Consider the following 24,897-nt stretch of genomic DNA (forward strand, 5'->3'; position numbering starts at 1 on the left):
AGTGGTGGAATTATAGATAATGAAATAGTATATTAACAAGCTAGTATCTAAGGTGGCTAGTAAACATATCAAGTTTCTGGCTTATATTTTAGTGTTTTCATAATATCTGGCCTTAAGCAATTCATTGGAAATATGACCTGTTAAATAACATTGAATTTATTTTCCAGTTAAAATTTGATCGTTGTGAATACAACATATCTCTTATCTCTAATCTTTTATCAGATAACAGCGTAACGCGTTTTATGTAACACTTTTTTTCGATTATGTGGTAGTGCTGATTCCCATCCTTAACACCATTCTCATTCCTATAACCCTATCCCCTACCCCTATCTCCCATGTCCTACACCCTATCTCTAATCGCTTATCAGATAACAGCGTGACAAGTATTTCGTCACAAGTTTTTCACGACAAGTATTTCGGTTATGTGCCAGAGCTAATAAGTGAATATGTCAAATATGGTAAAAGTGACTAAAAGAGCTACAGACCACCTTGACATCCCAAACAGAGATAAATAGATGGAGTGCTGAACTACATAGAACTTAATAGAAATAAATAACGTCTACAGACAGGTTGATGAAGAGAATAAGCGAAACTTTATTATTTAATAAACAAATATTATTTAAATACGGTATAATTACAAAACTATAATGTAATTTTAGAAGAGTTCAATTATTGATTCCTGGTCAAAATGTTCGTAATAAGTCTTTAAGTGGCATTACTTGTTTGTGATACTTGTCAACTTGCCACCATATGAGCTTCATTTTTTTTATCACGAATACATCGGGGTCTGATGATTTATAAATTTTTGTTGCGGTACAAGTTTCATTACCATCGTAAACCAGCTCAGCTGCAATTTGTGGACTTGGATTTTTTGTATTCATGTACAATACTAAAAATTGACACATCTCATACAATGGGACATCAAGTGCCTTTCTAACTGTAGGTGTTTCTAAAAATATTAAAAAATATGTTTTTTCTAACTTTCCAAATTTAGTTTACTATTAACTACTTACTATTTATTTTTAACTCTAAAAAAAAAAAAAATAGAATAATATTAGAGATAAGTTTACCCAATTAATATTTATATCTTAAGAAAATTAACATCTAGGGAAACAAACATAATTCGGAAAACAGATTCTTCTTAAAATCGTTTAAAAAAAAAAAGAATAAATTTTCGTTCCTTAAGAAACATAATGCACGAGAAGAACAGAACACATTTTTCGGTCCAATCTTATATCCAGTTTATACAGGGTGATTCTTTTATCATGAACCAGTCAATATCTCACTGGGTTTAATTAATAGTAGAATTTTTTTTACATATTGTTTCTATACAATGTGATTCCAACTTTTCACAATTTTTTTTGTTTTTACCCTCTCCCAACTTAGGTTTTTTGATAGCAACTTTTGAAACTTAAATAGTAACGTATATATTTTATTACCTTTTTAAATAGAGAATACTGTATTACAAATTTTGATTGGCCGATAACCAGTTTCGGATAACTATTTTTGATGTTATAAGAGTTTTTTAGTTAGGATGGGAGGGGAAGTGCAGTTTGGAAATGCGCGCAGATAAAAATAATACTACACTCCACTTGCCTCCCTTCCTAACTTTTAAACTCTTATAACTTCAAAAATAGTTATCCGAAACTGGTTATCGACCAGTCAAAATTGGTAAAAACAAAAAAAAATTCAATTATTAATTAAACCCAGTGAGATATTGACTGGTTGACGATAGAAGAATCACCCTGTATACATAATATAATATAATAGTTAAAAACTACGACAACTCTATATCAAGACTTACTTGCACGCAGGATTGTACTATTTGAACATTCTGGAGGATCAATTCTTCTCTTTTCTACAAGATTGGTCACATTGTCTACAAAATCTGCAAAATCTGCAAAATAAACATGTTGATAACAAATAATAAAGTAGAAAATGAAATAGTTGCTCATAGTACTTAATTGCATTTCATTTCAAAAAGCTGTGAAAATAATTTTTTTTTTTAAACCTATTACTAGTGTTAAAGCTCGAAGAAAGTATTCTTACTTTATTCGAATTACACAACAACGCAACACTACAACAAAAGCGTTAGGTGCAACGTTCAATTAATGCAATGATTTTCTCTAATATGATATCAAACAAAAAATAATCTACACTGCGAGTTATCTGTATTTCGAACAATACGTTGCAAAAATACTTTTCTTCTTGAGTTCCTCATAATATTTACAAGGTAGTGTTTGAGGTAAAATTTTAAAATTATTTTTAGTTAATGAACACTGTTCATTAACTAAAAATCAATTTAAAACTGAACTTCATAAGATAAATAATGTTTATTTAATATATTATTAGGGTGTCTCTAATTTGGACTTTTTTGAAAAGTTAGCTCACACCGTTTTAAATTAAAATGGTGAAGTTTTCTATTTAAATAATATATTATTGATACCGTTTGTTGCCAGTCTGAGTATATAGCGCAAAGCTTCTCCAGTACAACGTCTTCTATTATCTGCAAGCTCTTTCAAAACTAAATTGGTCAAATCTGCTAAAATTATTAAATGATTATGATGTTACAAAAATAGATATAAAAAATAAACTAGTTGATACACAATTGTTACATTATATTTCAAAGAACTGTAATAAAAATATATTTTTGTAAAAACTAGAAATTAGTTTTGAAACTCAAAGTACTAATTACAAATTAACATTGTAGGCAATTTTAAGTAGAGAGCAAAAAGATTCATGGTTTAAAAAAAAACAGAAAAATCTACACTCTCCGCTTAGGTACTAAAAATGCCAGGTTGTGAATGAATCGATAGTAATAGATAGTTGAAGAACATTTACTTTTGTGTCAAAACCGATTAATTGCATTTAAAATTCTTTAATCGATATTGAAAAACTTAATATTCTATGAACAGATTAGTGAAACGTTTATTCGGAAGTGATGGTGCCCCTATAGATTCAGTCCTACTATGCCATTAACCACACTAAGTGTTTTCATTAAGATAAATGTACAGCACGACTTTAAACTGTGCAATTTCAATATTGCAAATAATATTATTACGAAAGAAAAAACAAATTTATTGTTTATATTATTCAAAGTGGTCAAAAATTTCTCTTTAACTACGAAAAACACTCTCACTATCGCACAAAAACGTATTTTGTTGAAATTATTATTTGAAATGAAATAACTTACAGTAATGAAGCAAATTTAATCTCTAATATAAGACTTAAAGCTAATAATGACTTTCGAAAAATGTGTAATTACTTGGGCGTAGTGCATCAGGATCAGCAATTTCTATAAAATAATATAGATTAGAGCTAAGTAATCAACAATTTTGAAAATTGTTCCCTAAAAAAAATGTTATATTTACGTAGTTCACTTATTATTTCTCCATTAAACTTGTGTAGGATGTTTACAGTTTCTAAAAGTAAAAACAAAATACATTTTAACATACATAGTTTTACGACTGAAACTAATATTTATTGTACATAACATTAGTCCCAACATATTTATAAGCAATGACTGTATGTTAAGTATTTAAAACGTAAAATATAAATGTATGGTTACCGTCTATGTCTTTAAGGTACAAGTTTTCTAAAATTAAAACAAATAAATTGTATATTGTAAGAATATTAAAGAACTGTGAGGAAAAATTTCCGTAATATGTAATACAAATTGTTATTACCCGCAATTGAGAACATATGATTCATAATTTCTAAAATTAACATTATACAAATTAATGGAATTGGGTTTAAGTTTTTCTATTCTATTTTAAACAGGAAAACAGAATTCGAAATAGAAATAAACATATGAACTAGTAACTCGGTAATAATAGAATTTCGACGATTATTTAAAACAGATGGAAACTTAATTTTATGACTGAATTAAAACAAATGTAATAATAAGAATAACATTTAATTACTAACAAAAGTAGGCATTATTATCTTAATTTTTTTTTTCATTAAAAGTCAATTTAAATTTTTGAAAAACGTATGATTTATATCACTGATAAATTTTGCGTTGAGATTCATTATGTGTTATTTTAATTTTATAATATTTTCAAATATATTCTTCTTCTAGAAAACATTATGTGAATTTTTTTTTTATTAATACCTGTGGTATAATTGCCATTTAAAACAATTGTTTTAATTACATGCACTAATCCATCTAAAATAAACAAACAAAAATTTCAGCTTAAACTGCGTGTGTCACTTTTATATATATTTATCAATTTTGTTTACTATTATAATTATTTAAATACTTTGACTTATGTTATCTTCTAAATAAGCTGAATTGTCATATGCATAAATAAATAAATAAAAAAGAAAATAATTTAAAACAAATCTTACTTTCTATACGTTTATCTCCTACAATAGAATTTTTCATATTATAAGCATACTCGACGAGTGCGTCTGTAATATATAATTAAAAAATATATGTAAGAACAGTAAAATTTAAAAATTAAAATTTTTTTTTTAAACAAAAATGTTACTAACTTGTTATGGCAACCTCCCTCTTAAAATACTCCGCTGTAAAAAAATATTAAATTTGATTAAAACTTTTTTATGTATATTATTGTTAAAACAAAATAATTACTTGTTTTATCTGACGAAACGTTTACAATGATAAATGATAATAACAAACAAAAAAGTTTCATTTTTATCTGTAAAGTAATAATAAACATAAAATACATTTATACTAGCCATAGTCACCACCAGAGATAAGAAAGGTTTTGTATTATGAAGCTATTTGGCTTATTCTACTAGACCCACAATATTTTACTAAGCCACTAAATTTATTTTTTATAGAGCAAGGTAGAAATCGAACTTGGAAGGTACTTTGTTGGGTCAAAATTAGTTAGGTGACCTTGGGAAAATACAAAAAAAATTAAAATAAGGTCTCTGTAAAATATTTAATGTGCATTGTGTAAAATATTTAGGTTAAGCTATTGCATTTAAAATACAAAGTATAAAAAGGTATTTAACTGAATATTTAACGTTAAACAGAGTGATTGTTTTATCATGAATCAGTCAATATTTCACTGGGTTTAATTAATAATTGAATTTATTATTTTTTATAATGTTTTCATAAAACGTGATCTCAATTTTCCAAAAATTATTGTGCGGTTTGGAAATGCGCGCTCATAAAAATAATACTACACTCCACTTCCCCCCTCCTAACTTTTAAACTCTTATAGCTTTAAAAATAGTTATCCGAAACTGGTTTATCGACAAGCAAAATTTGTAGTACAACATTTTCTATTTAAAAAGGTAATAAAATATATACGTTACCATTTAAGTTTCAAAAGTTACTATCAAAAAATCTAAGTTGGAAGGGGGTAAAAACAAAAAACAACTTTTAAAAATTGAGATCACATTATATAAAAACAATATGAAAAAAAAATTAACTATTAAATAAACCCAGTGCAATATTGACTGGTTCATGATAAAATAATCACACTGTATAAAACAATTTTATTAGAATAAGCTCTTAAGAAGACATTACACACTAAATTTCAAGCAACCAAACTTGAGTTCGCATAATGCTTAATACTTGAACCATGATGTACTTACAGCTAAAATATTCATGATACAATGGAGTGACGATATTATTTTAAAGAGATTGTCTAATCTGTTTTTAAATTAAAATACTTGGAATTTAAGTTATAACCCTTATATTATTAGGGTTATAGAAAGTATAAAAATAAAATCTTATCCGGCAGTACACGTTAAGATAACTAATGAATAAATTAAATATCTATTAAAGTATTCTTTAAACACAAAAAAATATAACATTTTATAAGCTTATTAAAGAACAATAAAAAGCGTACTTACAAACTTTGAAGGTTAAGAGACTTACTTATATTATTAATGAAATTATCAATTTTTTTGTAATATTCGGAAAGCTTGGTAAAATATTCTAAAGTGGTTTTCTTGCGACGTGTTGGTGAACTAAATGTCGATCGAAACAGTAAATTCATAATATATTTTGCACTTTGCAGTGTGGCAATGTTATTAGCACAGATGGTTTACTTTTTTAGTACATTTTCAAATTCACATTGTTGTGACCGAAATTTTAGACTATTTCTTTTCAGCTATTGATTTTTAAATTGCTTTTAAAGCTGATTCTCGACTAAAATCGAGAAAAAGTTTTCTTAGAGCCTCTAGTGCCTTAGAAAATGACCCCTCTCAGAGTAGAATAAATGCATGGGAGTTGGAAAATCTAAGGTTAACATGCTGGAATGGGGATATATTAATGATCAGGATGCCTCTTCTGGTATGCCCGTTGGCACCAGGACCTTGCACGCTAGAAGACTTAACTATTGTCAACCAGAAAGCCAAGGACGTGGCCCAGTACTGGGCAAATGGAAACATCTAGTCAAAACATTTACCTTACCATATTTTATTGTATTTTATCTATCTATGCATATTTTTAATCGTAAACTACTTATATAAACTAGTCTAGTTTACTAACTTATAGTTACCAGTATGATGTCTGACACGAGAAAAAAAAATATTTTTCTTCATAATATAAAAAGAAAACTACTGTTTTTAAATTGTTTAATATTCTTTATAAAGCATTTGTATAAGTGGACAATCTAAGGAGTTTAATTTTTTTTCTCGGGTATGATTAACGACATCAGCTTCACAATTTAAACTTACAAAATGATATTTTTAACATTTCATATTCTTAAGACCGAAATTAAATTTTAATTTTGAAATAACAATTTTTTGTTCCAACTCTGTCTTATTTTTTGTGTACAAACGTATTTTATAATTTTTATTATGCTTTCTGCTTGAGCCGTGAAATAGTTCCTAAAAATATTAATTATCAATGTTTAGGAGTTGGTTTAATGGCTGAATAAACTATTTTTTTTTACAAACCATGTACCAGGTAACTCCTTCACTAAATTTCTTTGTATAAAATATTGAAAATAGGGATCATTAAGTCTTAGGGAGAGTATTAGGGGTGCCTTAATATTTCTTGTTTACCATCTTGTATAGTAGCTTTATATCCATTTATGTAAGCTTTCGGAATATTATTTAGCCGACGTCGTACTAGAAGGTTAAAATATCATGATCGACGCAGCGATCGGTTGTAAATGTATACTGTAAGTCAGACAAAAACGTTTTGCTGTTTTATGTTTTGCTTACTCACATAGAATAGGACGTTTAATTTCTAACTAATAAAGTACAAAACCTTGTTTTTTTTTCGTTAATAATATTTCACACACAGCTGCGATGATAATGATAATAGTTGAGCTCAACTTGTTTTACCACCAAAACATTTTAGATGTACCAATTTATTATAATACACTTACTTTCTTGATATCGCGACTATCTGGGGAGGGAGGGGGAATAAATAAAATGTCTAATTAAATCTAAATAAACATTTTCCTTGGTAAAAACATGCCATTTTGTGTACAGTTATTGTTTTGTCCATGATATTTAATGGTTTTTCTATGATTTATCCAATGTATGAACACAACTTTATGAAAATAGTCTGTTATATGACAGTGTCATCATCAATCAATCTAACATTTCAGTCCATATTTTGGAAATATTTATTTTTTAATAAATAGTCTTGATCTTGTCTATGACGGTCTTAATGTCTATTTACTATTACATCTTTATGTACATTACACGAAATCGTAACACGAATTTCAGAATGACCCCCAGCCCAAAAACATATCCATGGTGAAACCATAATGCTAAAACATACCCATAATTCAATGTATTCCCGTGAGCGTAGAAAATAACTAGGGTTTTTTTCTCAAAAAGTTGATATTCCGTAATTAAATAGAATTAGAAGTAAACCTAAGAAGAAGGGGGGGGGTGTGATAAATAAATTACTTTTGATAAAAATGTGTGGAAAGAGTGAATTTAGGTTACCGTCCCCATATATAAATGGGATAATGATTAATGGAAATAACAACAAGACATTTTTTATAATGTAAGATCAAGTGTGGTAATAGTTGTAAAAAATGTCTATGCAATAGTATTGTTATTAACTTAAGTTTGCTAATGTTTAGTAAAGTTAACAGTAGTAGTAGTAGTGGCAGTCATAGATTTCTGACGTATTACTTACTATATAATACAATTTGTTCAACGACTAAGGAGAAATCGTAGATATAGGAACAATAATAGAAAACAACAATCATGTTCAAAATGATAAGCAGAGCTGTTTATTATAAATTACATTCAACTATTTGACAAGGATATACAAGAGACATCCATAAAATAATTTAAATATAATAATTAAAATACAATTTATAAGTTAGCTGTTATTTACAACAAACTTGTAAGTAAAGAAATTCTTTATACCGATGATTCTATATTTAACTGATCAATTAGTCTAGGACCTCTTGTAGCATATGGCTCGAGGTGTACTTCATGAAATTCGTTGCTCCGAAAAGCTTTGTATCTAGTAATAATGCCACTTGCATTAATTATGAAACAAGTATCATAATTGTTTATTTCAACAGTTTTTGTGTAACGTAATGGGTCTTTTGTACTTAAAGCCAATCCAATTAAACGACATTTTTGTATAAGACTATAGTAGTCACTGTATGTACCTAAAAAAAATAAACATTTGACAAATTAGCTTAATAGTTACTAAATTTCTTTATAGTTAAAGACAATACCAATAAATGTGTATAAAGAAATACAGATAAATATACAGTATGTTCATGTAATAAGATTACATTATTTTCAAACAATAATATTTTTACTTGTGGGGAACACGGCTAGACACTAGATATATATATATATAATATGTGTGTGTGTGTGTATATATATATATAATATTATAATATATATAAAGAATATATTATTTATCTTGCTTATTTTTCAGTGAAATTATGACTTGTTCAATATAGCTCTCTAGTAGATTTTGTATTTAAAAAAAAATGTTATGTAAGTGGAATCTAGGTATAATATAAATATAAAATGTCCTATCGAAATGTGTAGATACTGGCAAATACAATACATGTGATAATGTTTTATAAACTTATATAAATTTATCGTTTCAATTTGAATCTATAATCATAAATTAGTAGGTCACACGTAAACAAATTAAATTCTTGTTATATTTTTCTAAATTATTAACTATTTAATATCATGTAAGAGGATTAGCGTTAAAACGTTTTCCATAAGCGATAGATAAAAGATTCCTTCGGTATTTAATAAACAAAAACTTTATAGATTACATAGAGTCTAATCATAGTATAATGAACAGTTTCTTAACATACTTGTATGTTAAGAAAAGAGTCAATTACCTAAGTGCTGTATGCGTATAATACTTATATTATTATAAACAAAACTATCGGGTGTTACCGTGGTAGGAATTAACCGATGATATAAATATATTATATATCTGTAAATGAGATGTTATTGAATAGGGATGTTTTTTTATGAATTAAGTAATTCGGTTAGTATGATCTTATGACTGAAAATTATAATTATTATAACATAAATGAATGCTGACCACTAATATCAAAGGACAACAGTTGCACTATAGCCTTTCTAGTTAATGTTCTTCTTTTATGACCAAGATCTGTCCAATCAACAACTGAAAACACAAAATAAACAACCGTGTTGCTACAAGTAACAAATACAAGCTTTAACCTAGGTGCGAAGATGAAATATATTTTTTTATAATAATGTGATTTAATTTTTTAAGTCTTGTGTACGGATTTGACCGGTATTCTAAACTAAAAATGCTGGTGGTCAGATGGCATACTTAAATACGCGAAATAGATAAAATTACTTAATTTTTTAGTAATAGTCAAAGAACGGTTGTATTTGAATTAAATAGGCGTTTAGCTGTATGTGTAGAAGGTTAAAATTCTTAAAACAACATTAGTATTTAGACATTATTTGTATTACAAATCATAATGGAAATACATTAGCAAATATTTAGATTGTGAATTGTAAACTTTACACATATACATTAATCTACTTTCTTTATTTAAATATGCATGTCCTTAAAAACACTAAACAAGTTAATACCATCATAGTCAACTTTCTCAAAACTAATGATTTTTTTTAATAATTAATAGTATGTGTTCATGGGGATAAGGAATTTTTTTTATTCGAGAAATTATTAGAAATAATTTTGATTAACTAAATTTACAACTATAATGCGTGCTTACCTCGGTTTACCAAAGGCCTACTAATATCTGCAATAAAATATCAAAATATAATAACAGTGGAAAAACTAATTTTATATTTTATTTATAACAGTCACACAAAAAAATAAAAAAACAAGTAGCCAATCTAAAATATTGCTTTCACTTTAAATAACTTTTAATCCCGATGATTATTGTTTCATAATTTCATCAAAACTTAAAACAAAATACTATTCTTTGACTTTGAACTCGAATCGAGTGTTAATCGTTTTTATATAAAAATCCATTTTGGAAATTATTCGCATGAAAATATTTAATTTAAACATACGTAAGGCCATGAAAATGTCATTTTGCAATATTCTCTCGTATCCTATGTATTCTAAAATTTAAAATAAATTGAATTTTAATGTACTAATTTTTTTTTTTATGATTAAAATAAATAGACAAGTACATATATATGATAACTTTCTTGATATATCCATATTATTATGCTCAATGCATATTAATAATGTACAGATAAGACTGCGCATTACTGATTATTATAAAATATATATGAAATCATAATATTTAAAGATAATTACTATTGAGTTCAAAAATGTCTGCTTGATCTGAAATTAAAACGAAATCATTTAATACTTTAAACAACTATGGTGAAATTTGACCTTAAAATGTTAACATGTTTATTACCCGGTATTGCAAACATACAATTTAATTCCTCTGAAATTAAAATTACTAAATTAGTTATTAAATTTATTGTAATTTTCCATTTCATTTTAAATTAGGAGACGTGGTAATTCAGGTAAACAGCACATATGTGCATTTCGAGCTCATTAAAATTGGTGTTGGTTCTACAATACTATATATGGCGAACACTTCATCATAATAAAATTACTGAACTAAAGTAGACATGATGAGTAAAATAGAAAAAATGAATTGGTGAGCATAAAAAAAAATATCGTCAGTGCTGACTGTCAGAAATATTCCGTATTGATTTTACATTAAAATTTAATATTTTGATCTCTGATAAAAATAACTATAAAAAGTTACAGTCTACTTAAAGCTCGATGGCTATAATTATAAAACGTGGAACATAGTTTATTCTGCTAGTTCCTGAATAGTGATTATTTCTGATCTATAACCTCCTTGTGATTTATGATGATTCTACAGTCTTAATTATATGTTTTGGCCAAACGTTTGCATGACGACTATGACTCGTTATTATTTTGATTGCATCTTATATATTTTTTACATTTAAAATAGGCACGCTACTTTAGTATCGCAACACTTTGGAAACTCCTACGAAATTAAAATGACCATATACTTAGGAGTCTCGATTGGGTTTCTGGAACGATCCTAAAAATAATATATTTCAATACTGTCTAAGGACTCACGTAGAACGGCGAAATGGATTATTAATGAGAGTTCCATTAAAAAGATTAGTGGAAGACTCCTACTGAACTATCTGTACACAAATGCTTCTAGAAGAGAGATGAGATTGAGGATTTGTGTATAATCAAGCTTTAAACTGATTAATTTTTTTAATATATAATAATAACTACCCATGGTATATACATCTCGACGAATAGCTTTTTTAATTGTATACGCCAATCCATCTAGAATTAAATAAAAATGGTTTAAGCAATAATAAATATTTCAAACAGAATCATAATAGAAGTAGGTATATATTTTCAGAATAATTGTACACTATGCTTTAAAGTGGTGACTATACATAATGCTACTCAGTTTGTTAGGTTAAAATATAGCTGTTTATAGCCAAGGTGGCTCTAATTAAATTATAGAAACTGGTATTTTAAGAATATCAGTTATGTATATAATATTTTATTTTCATCAATTAAGTAAATAGACAGCATTCGAAACAATATTAATATACGTATTGTGCACTTATAGTCTCCAAAGATCATAGAAACTATTATTTTCAATTTATAAATAATTTGATGATCAGGAAAACATATTAAATCAATTATAAATATATGTGTTTTAATTTTAAGTATGTCTTACTCAGATTTCCATGATAACCAATCGTGTTATAAGCTTTTTCCATGTATTCGTCTGCAATAAGTTATAAACAAATATTTAAAAAAAATATATATATTAAAAAATGTAAAGGTTACTAACTTGTGATTTGAAGCTCTGTAATATATTCACCTGTGAAAAATTACAATTTGGTTTTTTTAGATTTTTAACTACCTTGATTAGGTGCGTTTAAATGAAATAATTACTCATATCAATAGTATCTGCCAAAACATTAACAAAGGCATATAATATTAAAACAATATTACATATCATTTTTATCTGCAAAAAATTACAAACAATGATGCTTCTTTTAATAAAAACACAGATGCCTATTAAATATTTTCTGCTTGTGAAAATTTTATTTTTAATTTTTGTTTTTGTGTGGACTATGGACCCACGTTATCTTCTAAAATTATATTTCTATAAACCAGAAATATTATCCAAATGTTAGCTTATAGGACCAACTCAATGTGAAATCAAGAAAAACACATTATAGATATATTATTATATTATTATTAACATATTATAGATATTTTTCAACTTAAAATTACGATACGCACAAATTACTAAAAATATTTAAAAAAATAATCGAATTACTCCTACATTGAGGTGTTTTTTAAACGTAGTAATACCGTTCATATATATTGAAAATTAAACCCCACCTTTTCTTTATTAAAATATTTTGTTTATTGCGCTATTTTTGGTGTAGTCGAACGGTTTTATTTTTTAATGAAATAAAACAAAAAAGAACTAACTTAGTGGTGACGGCAATTAATGGTTACAGAACATTCTGGAACAGCGAGATAAAAGTTATTTACTAAATATTATAACCTATCTATTTTACTACTGTTGCTTAATAGATAATAATTTAATGAACATTTTGACTGGACATCGAAAATTTGTAATAACAAAAAAAAAAACGAATGAAAATAATTAGGAAGAAGATAAACTAGAAAAATACTGTTATTTATGAAAAATGTATCATATAAATTTAATAATTACCCTATGTGCATGAACAATATCAAATAACAAAAATAAAATTAATGTTATTAACAACAATTTAATAATAAATTGTATACAAATTATGGTGTTTGAAATAAAAATTTTTTTTTTCAGATTTTTACATCAACATAAGGCTATAAAAAGCTTGGCTATTTAATGAAATGGACAGATTGGTTAAACTTTTCAAAGGCTAGATACACATATACAAAATATAAACTTAGAAAAACTTAATAAAAAAAAAAATTTTGGACTTACAGTCTTTAAAGTTTGTGAGTGTCAATCAATATGATTAAAATTGGCGAACTTATAAGACAGAAATCAAATCGATTTTAACTGTATATTAATTGTGTTAAAGTGGCTTTCTTGCGACTAGCCAATAAGTGCCTACGTTAATTTATTTACATAGGTGGTTTACTTATTTTTATATGATTTCTTATTTATATTATTCTGCTTTAGTCCATTATATTTAGTCTACTTTCTTAACAGTTATTTCTTTATAAATCACTCGTAAACTAGTATTTACATTAGAGTCTTTAACCATATTTAATTGTGTATGTCATAATATCAAAAAAAATATCTCAACTATTTTATCTTTTATGAGTATTAATCTAAAATATACTACTCAGGACGTTTTGAGGTAGATTATGGAATCGTATGTAAAGCTGTTGTCCTACCCAAAAAACCAAATCTAATTTATAACTAACTACAACGAAACCGTCAATTATCTTAAAAACACAACCCTGTACTTACAAAACTATCTAAATATCAAGCTAATCCACCAATGACAACTCAAATGAGACAATTTTGAAATAACCAGCTCAAATACTCGTAATTTCAGGTCACTTCCGGCACAAATCTAAACTCTCCACCTATCACTGAGAAACAATCTCCTTAATATTGAACAACTTTAAATCTGCCTTCAAATCAATAATAAATGCATTTTTAACAGCCCTTGTGACAGTCTTCTCGTACCTTATTGAAAACAATAACGCCATATAGTAGTCTTACAAACGACATTGTAATCCTTTTTTGGAATCCTGAATCACATGAATAAATTGACTCCAGTACTAGACAAAAAAAAAAAGAGTCGATATAGTTCTTATATCTGAATCCTACCTAACCACCAGATCAATGTTAATTGTATCATCCCTACAACACTGCACATACAGGTTCCACAATCCTTGTCTACTCACATTGTACACTACAATTTTTCTCCCTATGCAATCACAGTGAAAACTAATTACAATTATGTGCAATAAACATTTACATTAGGCACATCTGTACCTCCATAGAAAAATCCGAAATTGTCCAATATGAGTATCACAATTTCTGAAAAATAACCATAATTTTGCCGATAACTCTATGAAGCACGTATAACCTGTAACTTTTTCAAAATTGGATTTCGACTTATTACATTAAAAATGTGTAGAATAATTTAATATAACAAAGCTAAACTTGGCCAGACACATCGTACTAAAATTTCAATTTATTAGAAAAAAGTATTAGGGACCTAAATCAAAATTACCTAACAGTAATAAATGTTACTAATTAAATTTGTTTAAATTTGTTGAGCCATTATTAAAAACCTGCTCCGCTGCCACTGTCCCACTTTCAAAGTACCAGAGTCCTATGTAAAGTTTGTAACGCATTACTCAGCAGCTGTAGTAGATGAATATTATATGAAACGCATACCGTCAGAACACCTATTTAAATCTAAATGTGTTTAGAACAATACTATATATAAAAGCCAAACTTGTTCAAACACATCACGCTAGAATGTTATTCAAAAAAAGTACTAGGGTCTTATGCATTAAATCCTAATCATATAATTGTATATACACTTTTGCACATTTGGCGATATCAATAAAACCTATTAAAACTGTTAAGCGGTAAGTGACACAAGCTTAACATCCATTGAACACCACAACAAACATAGCCTAAATATACATAACTAAATTGCGAATTTCCAAATAGGAGTTTATTTGTTACTTAATGGTACAAAATCTATATTTTAGATTTTATGCGGTACGGAGTTGCTATCAGATTTACAATGGTGTGTGCATTTTAGTCTGTTCTACTGTTACTTTTTATATTGAACCAATTTCATCGAGTAGCAACTTTATAAATCACAACATTCGTCTATTTGGTACCTTGAGGGATTAAAAGTTGATTACTCTATCATCCTTTAAATTATGAAAACCAAAAGACTATGCGGGTTTTCAACTTTCAACGATTACTAGCTATAATTTTCAAGAAAAATTATCGGATTGAGTTTATTTGGTACCCAAGAAAACCTCCTTAACTTTTTTTCCTAAAAGGGGTGGATAATTTTTTTCCGTAGTTTTTGGTAATAAGTCTAAAAGAAGATCTAACTTGAGTAAAGTGTAATTCTATTACATATAAAATTGTTTTAATATTTTTTTTTTTTAATTAACCTTTTTATAGACAAAACATTTTGCAGGTACGTAAAATTAATTTGCTAATTTCAATACAAAGGAACGGTCGAACATAATATGTGAATAATCTCGAAGCATTTGTACAAATAATAACAACATTACAACGTCTACAACAGCAGAAATATCACAACCATACGGGTTTATGCAAATATTCACAATTTTAATTCCAATCGACGCTGAACTAAAAAATATACTTAGCTTAATTTAGCTAAAACAGCTGGCATATTAATAATCATCTTTCCGTACAGATATCGCCACCGAGTTTTTTGAGAAAGATATTTTTGGTTCACAAAAAATATTATTTTACTGGACATAGCCTACTTTATAAACTCATAAGTAGTAAATAGGACTTCCAGAAGCGCCAGCAGGGGTTTGATAAGTGAACTATTTCGCCGTCTCTGCCAATGCCGCTACTGAAGTGAGATTTTTTCATACTCTATTTAATAGAGTATGAAAAAAAAATAGAGTCTATTATGACGTACTAGCTGCGAGGGAGGTGCACGGCTAGGATGTCCGGTCCCCGCATTGCGTCTTAAAGTAATGTCATTGAAATTTATGGTATCCATATCTAGTGATTAGAATTCATACCTAGTTTCAGAAAAATCTTTTGCAAGCTAAGTACTGGTTAACTGTAGTGGAAGTCTAGCTATCTGTCAAGTCAGAAACGGCTTACTAAAAAACGAGTGTCTAATGCTCCGTGCTTAAAGGTCAGAGTACAATTTTGTTTTAATTTAAATTTAAAGAAATTTCTTAAATTTAGACGGTTTAAAATCAAGTGTCCAGTGCTGCTTACTTTACGGGCCTAACCATAGGTTACTAAGCTATGGTTTAAAACAGAAAGAAATGTGGCGAGGTAAGTCGGCTAAATGTGTGGTATAGTGTACTTATATGAAACAAAACTTGTTCAAACGTAGTATATTATGTGTCTAGATATTTGTCGAATAAGAATCCTAATCTGTTTAGATATCACCGTCTATGCCAGTAACAGTAAAAATGTGCCATTCGCTGGTAATAATAATAATAGTATTTAATTTATACAATTATCATAACGTGTGACCGAGAGCCGATAAAACAGCACGCGCACTGTTATCAAATCTGTCACCCACCACTTCTATTCATCTATTTTATCAATACAAGTTAATCATAAAAATAGCCAGCACAAGGTCGTGGCATAGTGAGGACGGATCACAGTGAAGATGGGGAGGTCACAGGTCTACAGAAGTAAATTAAAAAATATCTTGATCTATTTAGGACGCGAAAACGTAACACGAATTGTCCACGCAAATTTTAAAAAGACTCTTGGCCATATTAAAATCTTGCAAAAATCTTTGAACTGTCTCACCTTTGTATCCTCTTTCAGGCAAATTACGTACCCAAGTAATAGAAGAAGATAATCTCACTCAAGTAAGTTCAAGTTTAAACTAATTCAGACGACCCTCCAGAGCGAACCGCTAGTCATCAATATGTTGCTACAAAATTTATGAAACCAGTAAACTGTAGTATACATGATATAGAAACCCCAACATCTAAGGGAAATTTTAGGAAAAACGAATATAGTTGCAATAATGAATAGCAGAAAAGCAAGCAGTGTAATTTATTATAGGCGTTGTTCATTGTTATCAACACGATTACAAACAGTTGTAGCTGGTTGACATCATATTTTGAATAACATGTATGTTTTCGGTTATTTGCTATTTTTAAACAATTAACTAATAAAAAGTGCTCTTTATTATTTTTAATGAAGTATTAAAAACAAAATCAATATTAGACAATACATTTAAAACAATCGTGTACAAAATGGTAAACAGAACTGTTCATTATAAATTACATTGAACTATTTGACAACAAGGATATACAAGAGGTATGCATACTATTATTTAGATATTGACACTGAGAAATACTGGGCAATTTATAAGTTCATTATTTAAAATAACCTTGGAATGTAAAGAAATTCTTTATCTCAATGATTCTATATTTAACTGATCAATAAGTCTAGGCCCTCTTCTAGCATATGGCTCGCTGTATACTTCATAAAATTCGTTATGGCGAAATGCTTTGTATCTAGAAACAACGCAATTTATATTCATTATGAAACAAGTATCATTATTTGTTTCAACAGTTTTTGTATAACTAAATGGATTTTTTGTACTCAATGCCAACCCAATTAAACGACATGTCTGCATAAAACTATAATTACTGTCACCGTGTACACCTTGAAAAAAATTAAAATTTGCCAAATTAGCTTACTAGCTACTTAATTTCTTTATAGTAAAAGACAACACTAATAAATGTTTACAAAGACATTCAGTTAAATATATAACACGTCCGTATAATACGGCTCTGTTATTTTATGTGTATATATATAAAAGTGTGAATAATATAAATAAAAAAACATTATTTATCTATTGTTCAGTGCAATTGTATAAAATACATTCAATATAGGTACGATCATACAAATAAGGTACAGACAACCACAACTACATATGGTAATATTATGTGAATTTACTAATTCGCTTTGACTCTATAACCATCACTCATTAGGTCACATGTTAAAAAATTAAATGAATTATGTTTTGTATGTATAGATCGTATGGTAAAAAAAAGCAAAAGTATTATAAATCTTAATGAATGCCTACCACAAATATCAATGTCTAAGAGTAGTATTATAGCTTTTCTAGTCATTTCTCTTCTTTTATCTCCAAGTTCTGACCAATCGACAACTGAAAAAAAATAAGAATCAACCGTGTTGCTACAAGCTTTAACCTCGATGCGAAGCTAAAAATATATTTTTTTATTAATTTTTTATCCTAAATCTCTCATAATTTATTTTTAAAAAATAATCTAGACTTCTTCCAGACCTTTGTGACATATTTTTTAGGTATAGTTCCCACGAGGCCAAAAAAAAAAAAATATCTTTATGACGCATTTATTAATATTTTATTTTATTGTATCAAATTTGTATCGAAGCTATTATTTTAAAATAATTTTATCTTTGTCAGTAATAAAAATTCCTGAAAAAATTTGACCTCCTCAAAACTAATGGAGGTAATTAAATACTAGTAATTTGTGTTCATGGGGATAAGGTTAACTGTTTTTTTTTTAATTCGAGAAATAATATACGTTAACTCAATTTGCAACCATACAGAGATCCACAAAGATTTGACATATGGAATAACCTTTGTTTTAGTAAATATTTTTAAGATTTGTTTTTTTAAATAAATTTACACTCTTTCGACCTATAAACAACATGATTTGTATTACTTTTAACTGAATTACTTATTTTTTTGGTAACTATAATTTTTAAGGTTTTTATTTATTTATTTTTTTTTACCTTTTTTAAATTAAATATAACCATTTTATTGACAATAATTTGCTGAAAATGTTGACTGATCGACTACTAGTTTTGGATAAATACTTTTAAATTAATTTAAGTTTAAAGAGTGGAATGGATGGTGAAGTGTGATGGAATATTTTATATGCGTGCATACAAAATTTACTCTACGCGCATACTCTACCGCACTCCATTTCCGGTCTTATATTTTAACCTAAAATAACTTAATTATCTAAAACTGTATATCGACCAGTCGAAATTCTCAGCAAAATGTTCATAATAAAATGGCTCTCTTTAATTAAAAAAAAAAAAAAAAGAAAAAAAATATGAAATAAAGTAAAACAGTTAAGTGCTATAAAAACCATGGAGGTTATAGCACAAATAAATACAAATTAATTTATAAAATCTGAAAAATGTTCAATAAAACAAAATTTATTTAATTTGTCAAATCTCTATGGGACACCCAGTAATATGTTCTTACCTCTATTTACAGGAGGCTTGTTAATATCTACGAAAAAATATAAAAAAACAGTTTTATAAACAGTTTTATAACAGTCACGCACCAACTAAAAAAAAAAACAATTAAGTTATCTAAAATATTGCTTGAACTTTGAATATCTTTTAGTAGTCTAGCATATTTTAATTATGTGATTATTGTTTCTGACGTTCATCAAAACTTAATGCAAAACATTCTTCATCTATTTACACAACTTGCGTTTACTCCCACATCAGTAGACTACTCAAGTACCCACTCAAGTTTTAATATTTTTTTTTTTTAAATTAACTGTTTTTTGCCTTTAAACTCGACTCGAGTGTTTATCGTTTTGATATAATAATCAATTTTTGAAATAATTTGCATAAAAATTATTAATTTAAACATACGTAAGGCCATGAAAATTTCATTTTGCAATATTCTCTCGTATCCTATGTGTTCTAAAGTTCAAAAAACATAACATTTTAATGAACTCATTTTCTTATGGTAGAAATGATAAGTAAGTACATGTACATGATTTTCCTAAATTTATAGATATTAAATGCTCGATACATATTAATAACGTACATATACGACAGCGATTATAAACATAAAATCAAATGTAAAAGTGATTACTATAGAGATCAAAAACGTCTGCTTGATCTGAAATCAAAACGAAAACATTTAATACTTCCAACAACCATATGTAAATTTTACAATAAAACGTTAAGACGTTTCTTACCCGGTGTTGCAAACATAAAATTTAATTCATCTGAAATTAAACAAAAATAAATTCATTTTAAAACTGTAACTCAGTTGTATATTCTATTTAGAAGTTATAAGATAATGTAATTAAGCCTAATTACACATAGGAGCATTTTTAATTAGGTAAAAATGGTATTAAATTTACATTATTATACAGAGTTGAAAATTTATCATCCTAAAATTATAGAATTAAAGAAGATGTGGCGAGTATAATAAAATATAATGATTTCATGAGATCAAAAAAGCCACCAGCAGTGTTATCTGTCAGAAAAAATCCATTTAGATGTTACAATAAAATTTAATATTTAGATCTCTGGTAAAATTAAGGAATCTAGTAGCATCGGTAGTCCATAGAAGATTACCCGTGTAAACCAAATTTCCGATCCAAGATAGTCTCCAATTAGGACTCCAGGAGAGTTTTATCAATACACTCTATGTAACTACTCATTTTATACCTACATACGATTTTCAAACAGAACCACCGAACTCGGATTCCACAAATTTGTTTTTTTCTTTTTGATACCAAGTATTATCCTATTGAGTATAGAACTCAGTACATCAAATCAGTTAGTTCTACCAATACATTAAATGCATTATTTAGTACACTTAGGAGCTTTTAACCAATCCGAAATGAACATAAAATACTTTGGAGTCTCGACTCACGTAGAACCGCGAAAAGGGATTATTAATGAGAGTTCCATTTGAAAGATTAGTGGAAGACTCCTACTAAACTCTCTATACACAAATGCTTCTAGGGGAGAGATGAGAGAGGATTTTTGTATAATCAAGCTTTAAACTGATTAATTTTTTTATTGTATAATAATGACTACCCGTTGTATATGCATCTCGACGAATAACTTTTTTAATTGTATGAGCCAATCCATCTAGAATTAAATAATAATGGTTTCAGTAATAAAAACTATTTTAAACAGAATCATAATAGAAGTATACATTTTCAGAATAATTGTACACTATGCTTTAAGTGTTAATAAATAATGCTACACAGTTTGTTAGGTTAAAATATAACTGATTATAGCGAAGGTGGCTCTAAGTAAATTATAGGAACTGCTAATCAATTATATATATATATGTGTGTGTGTGTGTTTTAATTTAAAGTATGTCTTACTCAGAACTCTATGATTACTTAACGTGCTATAAGCTTTTGCCATGTATTCGTCTGCAATTAATTATAAGCAAATATAAAAAAAACCAAATATATTTTAAAACTTAAAGGCTACTGACTTGTAATGTGAAGCTCTGTCATATATTCGTCTGTAAAAAAACTCTTTTTTAAATATTTACCTTGAGTAGGTAAGTCGAAATAAAATAATTACCTAAAGTAACATTATCTGCTAGAACACTAACAAAGGCATATGGTATGAAAATAATGTAAAATATCATTTTTATCTGCAAATAATAACAAACAATAAAGATGTTAGAACCTATGCCGCGCTCTGCTGGAATATAATTTTTTCAGTGCTGGGGTGGGAAGTGACCGTAAAAATAGAGTTACGTTTTCTGTGACGAAAGTAAATCTTACGGAAATAAATCAACAGGTTGCCAAAAGTAAGTATAACGGAAATAAAACATCATAAGGTGTATGGTGAAATACCAGGAAATTGCGACGAGCCTATGACCAACCTTATGTGATCTTTATGTCTATAACCTCGAGTACCTGTCAAATTTGTTTTGGTTCGTAGCGCGTTCTCAATATGCAATTATTACGATGGGTAAAAATTCTGTTATCACATATACACTTAGTATATGATATACTAAATGGCATATATATAATATACTTAAGTTATCATAAACTTATGATTTCAATGATAGAATGCGAGATTTAGAAATATAGCAAATATAATAATTTATTATACTTATTAATATTAAATAAATAAATAAATATATGATAAAAAGCTTTTTATAAAAAAAAATGATTTATAATTATTTAATTAATATTAAGTAAATCAACATAATCGAATGCAGCGATATGATCGCGACTTACTTAGAAAATCTAAAAGTAAATTCTAAAAATCGTCTCACCTCTCTTCTCTCCTATTACTTTTCAATTCAATCATTCGAACAAGGATTGATTATGATTCCTTTCTCTTCTCCTCTGCCTCCTTGTATCACCGTAAAAGACTACAATCCTAGCTTCCTGTCTACGATCCATTATTGGCACGATCTTATCTACTTCCATTGCTAGCCTTGAAATCGAATGCAGCAGTCCACCCATCGAGATTAGAAGTCGCCGTTTAGCAGAAATTTCTTCTCAAATCGATTGCCTACTCTTCGTTTAACATATCGAATACTTTCATATCTGTTTTACAATCTTGGCGTTACGTTCCTAAATCGCTACCCATCCTGGTATGTTATTGTTCTTCATTTTCTTCTATCTCTCCACATATTCACAAGTCCTTTGGGCGCCTACCCATGTACGACCCTTTAAAGGCATTGATCCTCTCTCCAACTATTCATATCCTCCCACATTTCCTTGGCATTATCCTTCAATTCTCCCAACCCTATCTTCATTTATCGTTAATAATCTTTTCTCACAATACATCCTTAACAACTTTCCCGTTTCTGCTTAATTCTCACTGATGGTTCGATATCTCCATCAAAGTCGGGATGCGCATTTTATATCCCAAGTCTATGCATTTCTTACTTCTCCGTCTTACACCGTTTTCCTACAAATTTTCCCTTAATTCTGTTTTTTTCTGTCATTTACATGTTGAAGAAGCTGTCGGCGATTTTTCTTACTTCATATTCAATTGTCTTTCTCTTGTTCCTAGTATAATCTTTCTCTTTAATTTCTTTGCATCCCACGGTATCCCAAATCCCGATCTTTATAACGCCCTCAATTCCCGTTCAGTTCTTATTATTACTGCCATCATTTCTTTCCTTTTGAGCGCTGGCTGTTCTATTTAAATCTCTACTATTTTATTTTATTTTATATTTTCCTTTGTTCTCTTTGTTTTGGTTTTGTACATAATATTACTATTAGTTATATATACTACAATTAATTATGTTTGTATCTATTTTCACTGTATATATGTATATTTTGCCATAGTTTTTTTTTAATTGTTGAGCCATCAAATTTTTAAATATAGGTTAATGAAGTTTTTCAGCCAAGTCTGCAACCAAGAAAGAGCATTTTCATGTCTCGTTGAAGTACCAAATAAATTTAGAGTACTGGTGGAATTATAGATAATGAAATAGTATATTAACAATCTAGTATCTAAGGTGGCTAGTAAACATATCAAGTTTCTGGCTTATATTTTAGTGATTTTATAATATCTGGCCTTAAGCAATTCGTAGGAAAATATATGACCTGTAAACACCCTAATAAAAAACAAATTTTTCTACTTAATACTACGACACCAACAAGTTACTAAACATATTTTAAAAATAGTCGAATTAATGTATAATTTTTTTTGAAACAAAGTACTACCAAATATAGAAAAAAAAAAAAAAAAAGGAATTTTTTTAATATTTTATCTGTAGCGCTTATTTGGTATAATCGAACGGGTTCATTTTTGTATGAAAAAACAAAAAAGAACTAACTTTGGCGATGGGGTATAATGGTTACAGAACATACTGGAACAGCTAGATTATAGATATTTACGAAATATTATAACGTACCTATTCCGCTACATTTAGGTATTTTATTAAAAAAAATTAATGGTTGTTAAAACATTTTAATAATAAAAAAGAACCAATGAAAATAATTTTAAAAAGAAACCATAATTGTACTGTTATTCATGATGACGTTTGATAAGTTTAATGGTTACCCTATAATATACAACAACAAAAATCAAATAACAAAAAAATGAATGTCGTTTACAACAATTCAATATTAAGTTGTATTAAAATTATAGTATTTCAAATAAAATTTTTTTTTTTGAGATTTTTACATCAACACAAGGCTTTAAAAAGCTTAGCTATTTAATGAAATGGGCAGCATGGTTAAAATTTGCAAAGGCTTGATACATAAATACAAAATAGAAACTTAGAAAAACCAAATAAAATATAAAACAATTTTGAACTTACAGTCTTTGAAGTAGGCGAGTGTCACTCAATATCATTGAAATGGTCGAGCTTTTAAACAAAAATCTAATCTATTATCTTTTTATACTTATCGTTTTAAAGTGGCTTTTTTGCGATTAGCCAATGGGTGCCTACGTTAGTTTATTTACATAGGTGGTTTACTTATTTTTATATGATTTCTTATTTATATTATTCTGCCCTTGTATTTAGTCTACTTCTCTTAACAGTTATTTCTTTATAAATCACTCGTAAACTAGTGTTTACATTAGGGATTCTAACTATATTTAATAGTGTGTATGTCATTTAATCGAAAGAAATATCTTACTTATTCTATCTTTTACGAGTTTTCAACTAAAATAAACAAGAACTACCATGATATTTTTAACTTTTCATATCATTTAGACGGAGGAGAGGAAAGCATATCACCTAAATCTAACTGACGACTATAGTAATATTTTCCGAGTTAAGTTGGGTTTCAGAATTTGTCAGCGTGTCATTTAGCTACTATACTTTAATCACAATGGACGTCCAGGTTGGCCTAACACTCCTTTAGGATTTTCTGTACTTTCACAGCAAAATCCGTAAACATCTTACATTAGGGTCACAGTTAAGTTCTGAAAAATGACCGCTATCCTGAAATTTCGTAAAAATTATAGTAAACAA

At 27.8% G+C, this 24,897-nt stretch overlaps 2 protein-coding genes across 4 annotated transcripts; both read right to left on the minus strand.

Moving 5' to 3' along the window:
• Positions 1-629: 629 nt before the first annotated feature.
• On the minus strand, positions 630-5,957 carry LOC126835395 (uncharacterized). Of its 3 annotated transcripts, none has more exons than XM_050567979.1 (12): positions 5,836-5,957; positions 4,598-4,664; positions 4,498-4,530; positions 4,351-4,413; positions 4,115-4,168; positions 3,687-3,716; positions 3,569-3,595; positions 3,372-3,422; positions 3,266-3,295; positions 2,447-2,539; positions 1,805-1,897; positions 630-949 (listed from the first exon to the last, which is right to left on the minus strand). In XM_050567979.1, exons 2-12 carry the CDS (start codon positions 4,656-4,658, stop codon positions 684-686), a joined length of 801 nt encoding a protein of 266 aa, XP_050423936.1. In that variant the 5' UTR covers positions 4,659-4,664; positions 5,836-5,957; the 3' UTR covers positions 630-683. The 3 variants fall into 3 exon arrangements, with proteins under 3 accessions (XP_050423936.1, XP_050423918.1, XP_050423927.1); XM_050567961.1 differs by having other exon boundaries at positions 2,447-2,542; XM_050567970.1 differs by having other exon boundaries at positions 2,447-2,542; positions 5,861-5,944.
• Positions 5,958-8,319: 2,362 nt separating this feature from the next.
• LOC126835749 (uncharacterized) lies at positions 8,320-24,327 on the minus strand. Its single transcript, XM_050568539.1, has 19 exons — positions 24,238-24,327; positions 21,525-21,597; positions 21,433-21,462; positions 21,317-21,367; positions 21,021-21,074; positions 20,168-20,197; positions 20,062-20,088; positions 19,836-19,886; positions 19,435-19,461; positions 18,259-18,342; positions 12,267-12,296; positions 12,150-12,200; positions 11,690-11,743; positions 10,818-10,847; positions 10,712-10,738; positions 10,459-10,509; positions 10,155-10,181; positions 9,488-9,571; positions 8,320-8,576 (listed from the first exon to the last, which is right to left on the minus strand). Exons 2-19 carry the CDS (start codon positions 21,589-21,591, stop codon positions 8,320-8,322), a joined length of 1,032 nt encoding a protein of 343 aa, XP_050424496.1. The 5' UTR covers positions 21,592-21,597; positions 24,238-24,327.
• Between the last annotated feature and the right edge of the window lie 570 nt (positions 24,328-24,897).

This window comes from Adelges cooleyi, unplaced genomic scaffold, assembly GCF_023614345.1.
Source record: "Adelges cooleyi isolate 19-005CV unplaced genomic scaffold, UGA_ACOO_1.1 ACOO_flye_CR_arks_rails_tigmint_CR_PRNA_1, whole genome shotgun sequence".
Classification (NCBI taxonomy): domain Eukaryota; kingdom Metazoa; phylum Arthropoda; class Insecta; order Hemiptera; family Adelgidae; genus Adelges; species Adelges cooleyi.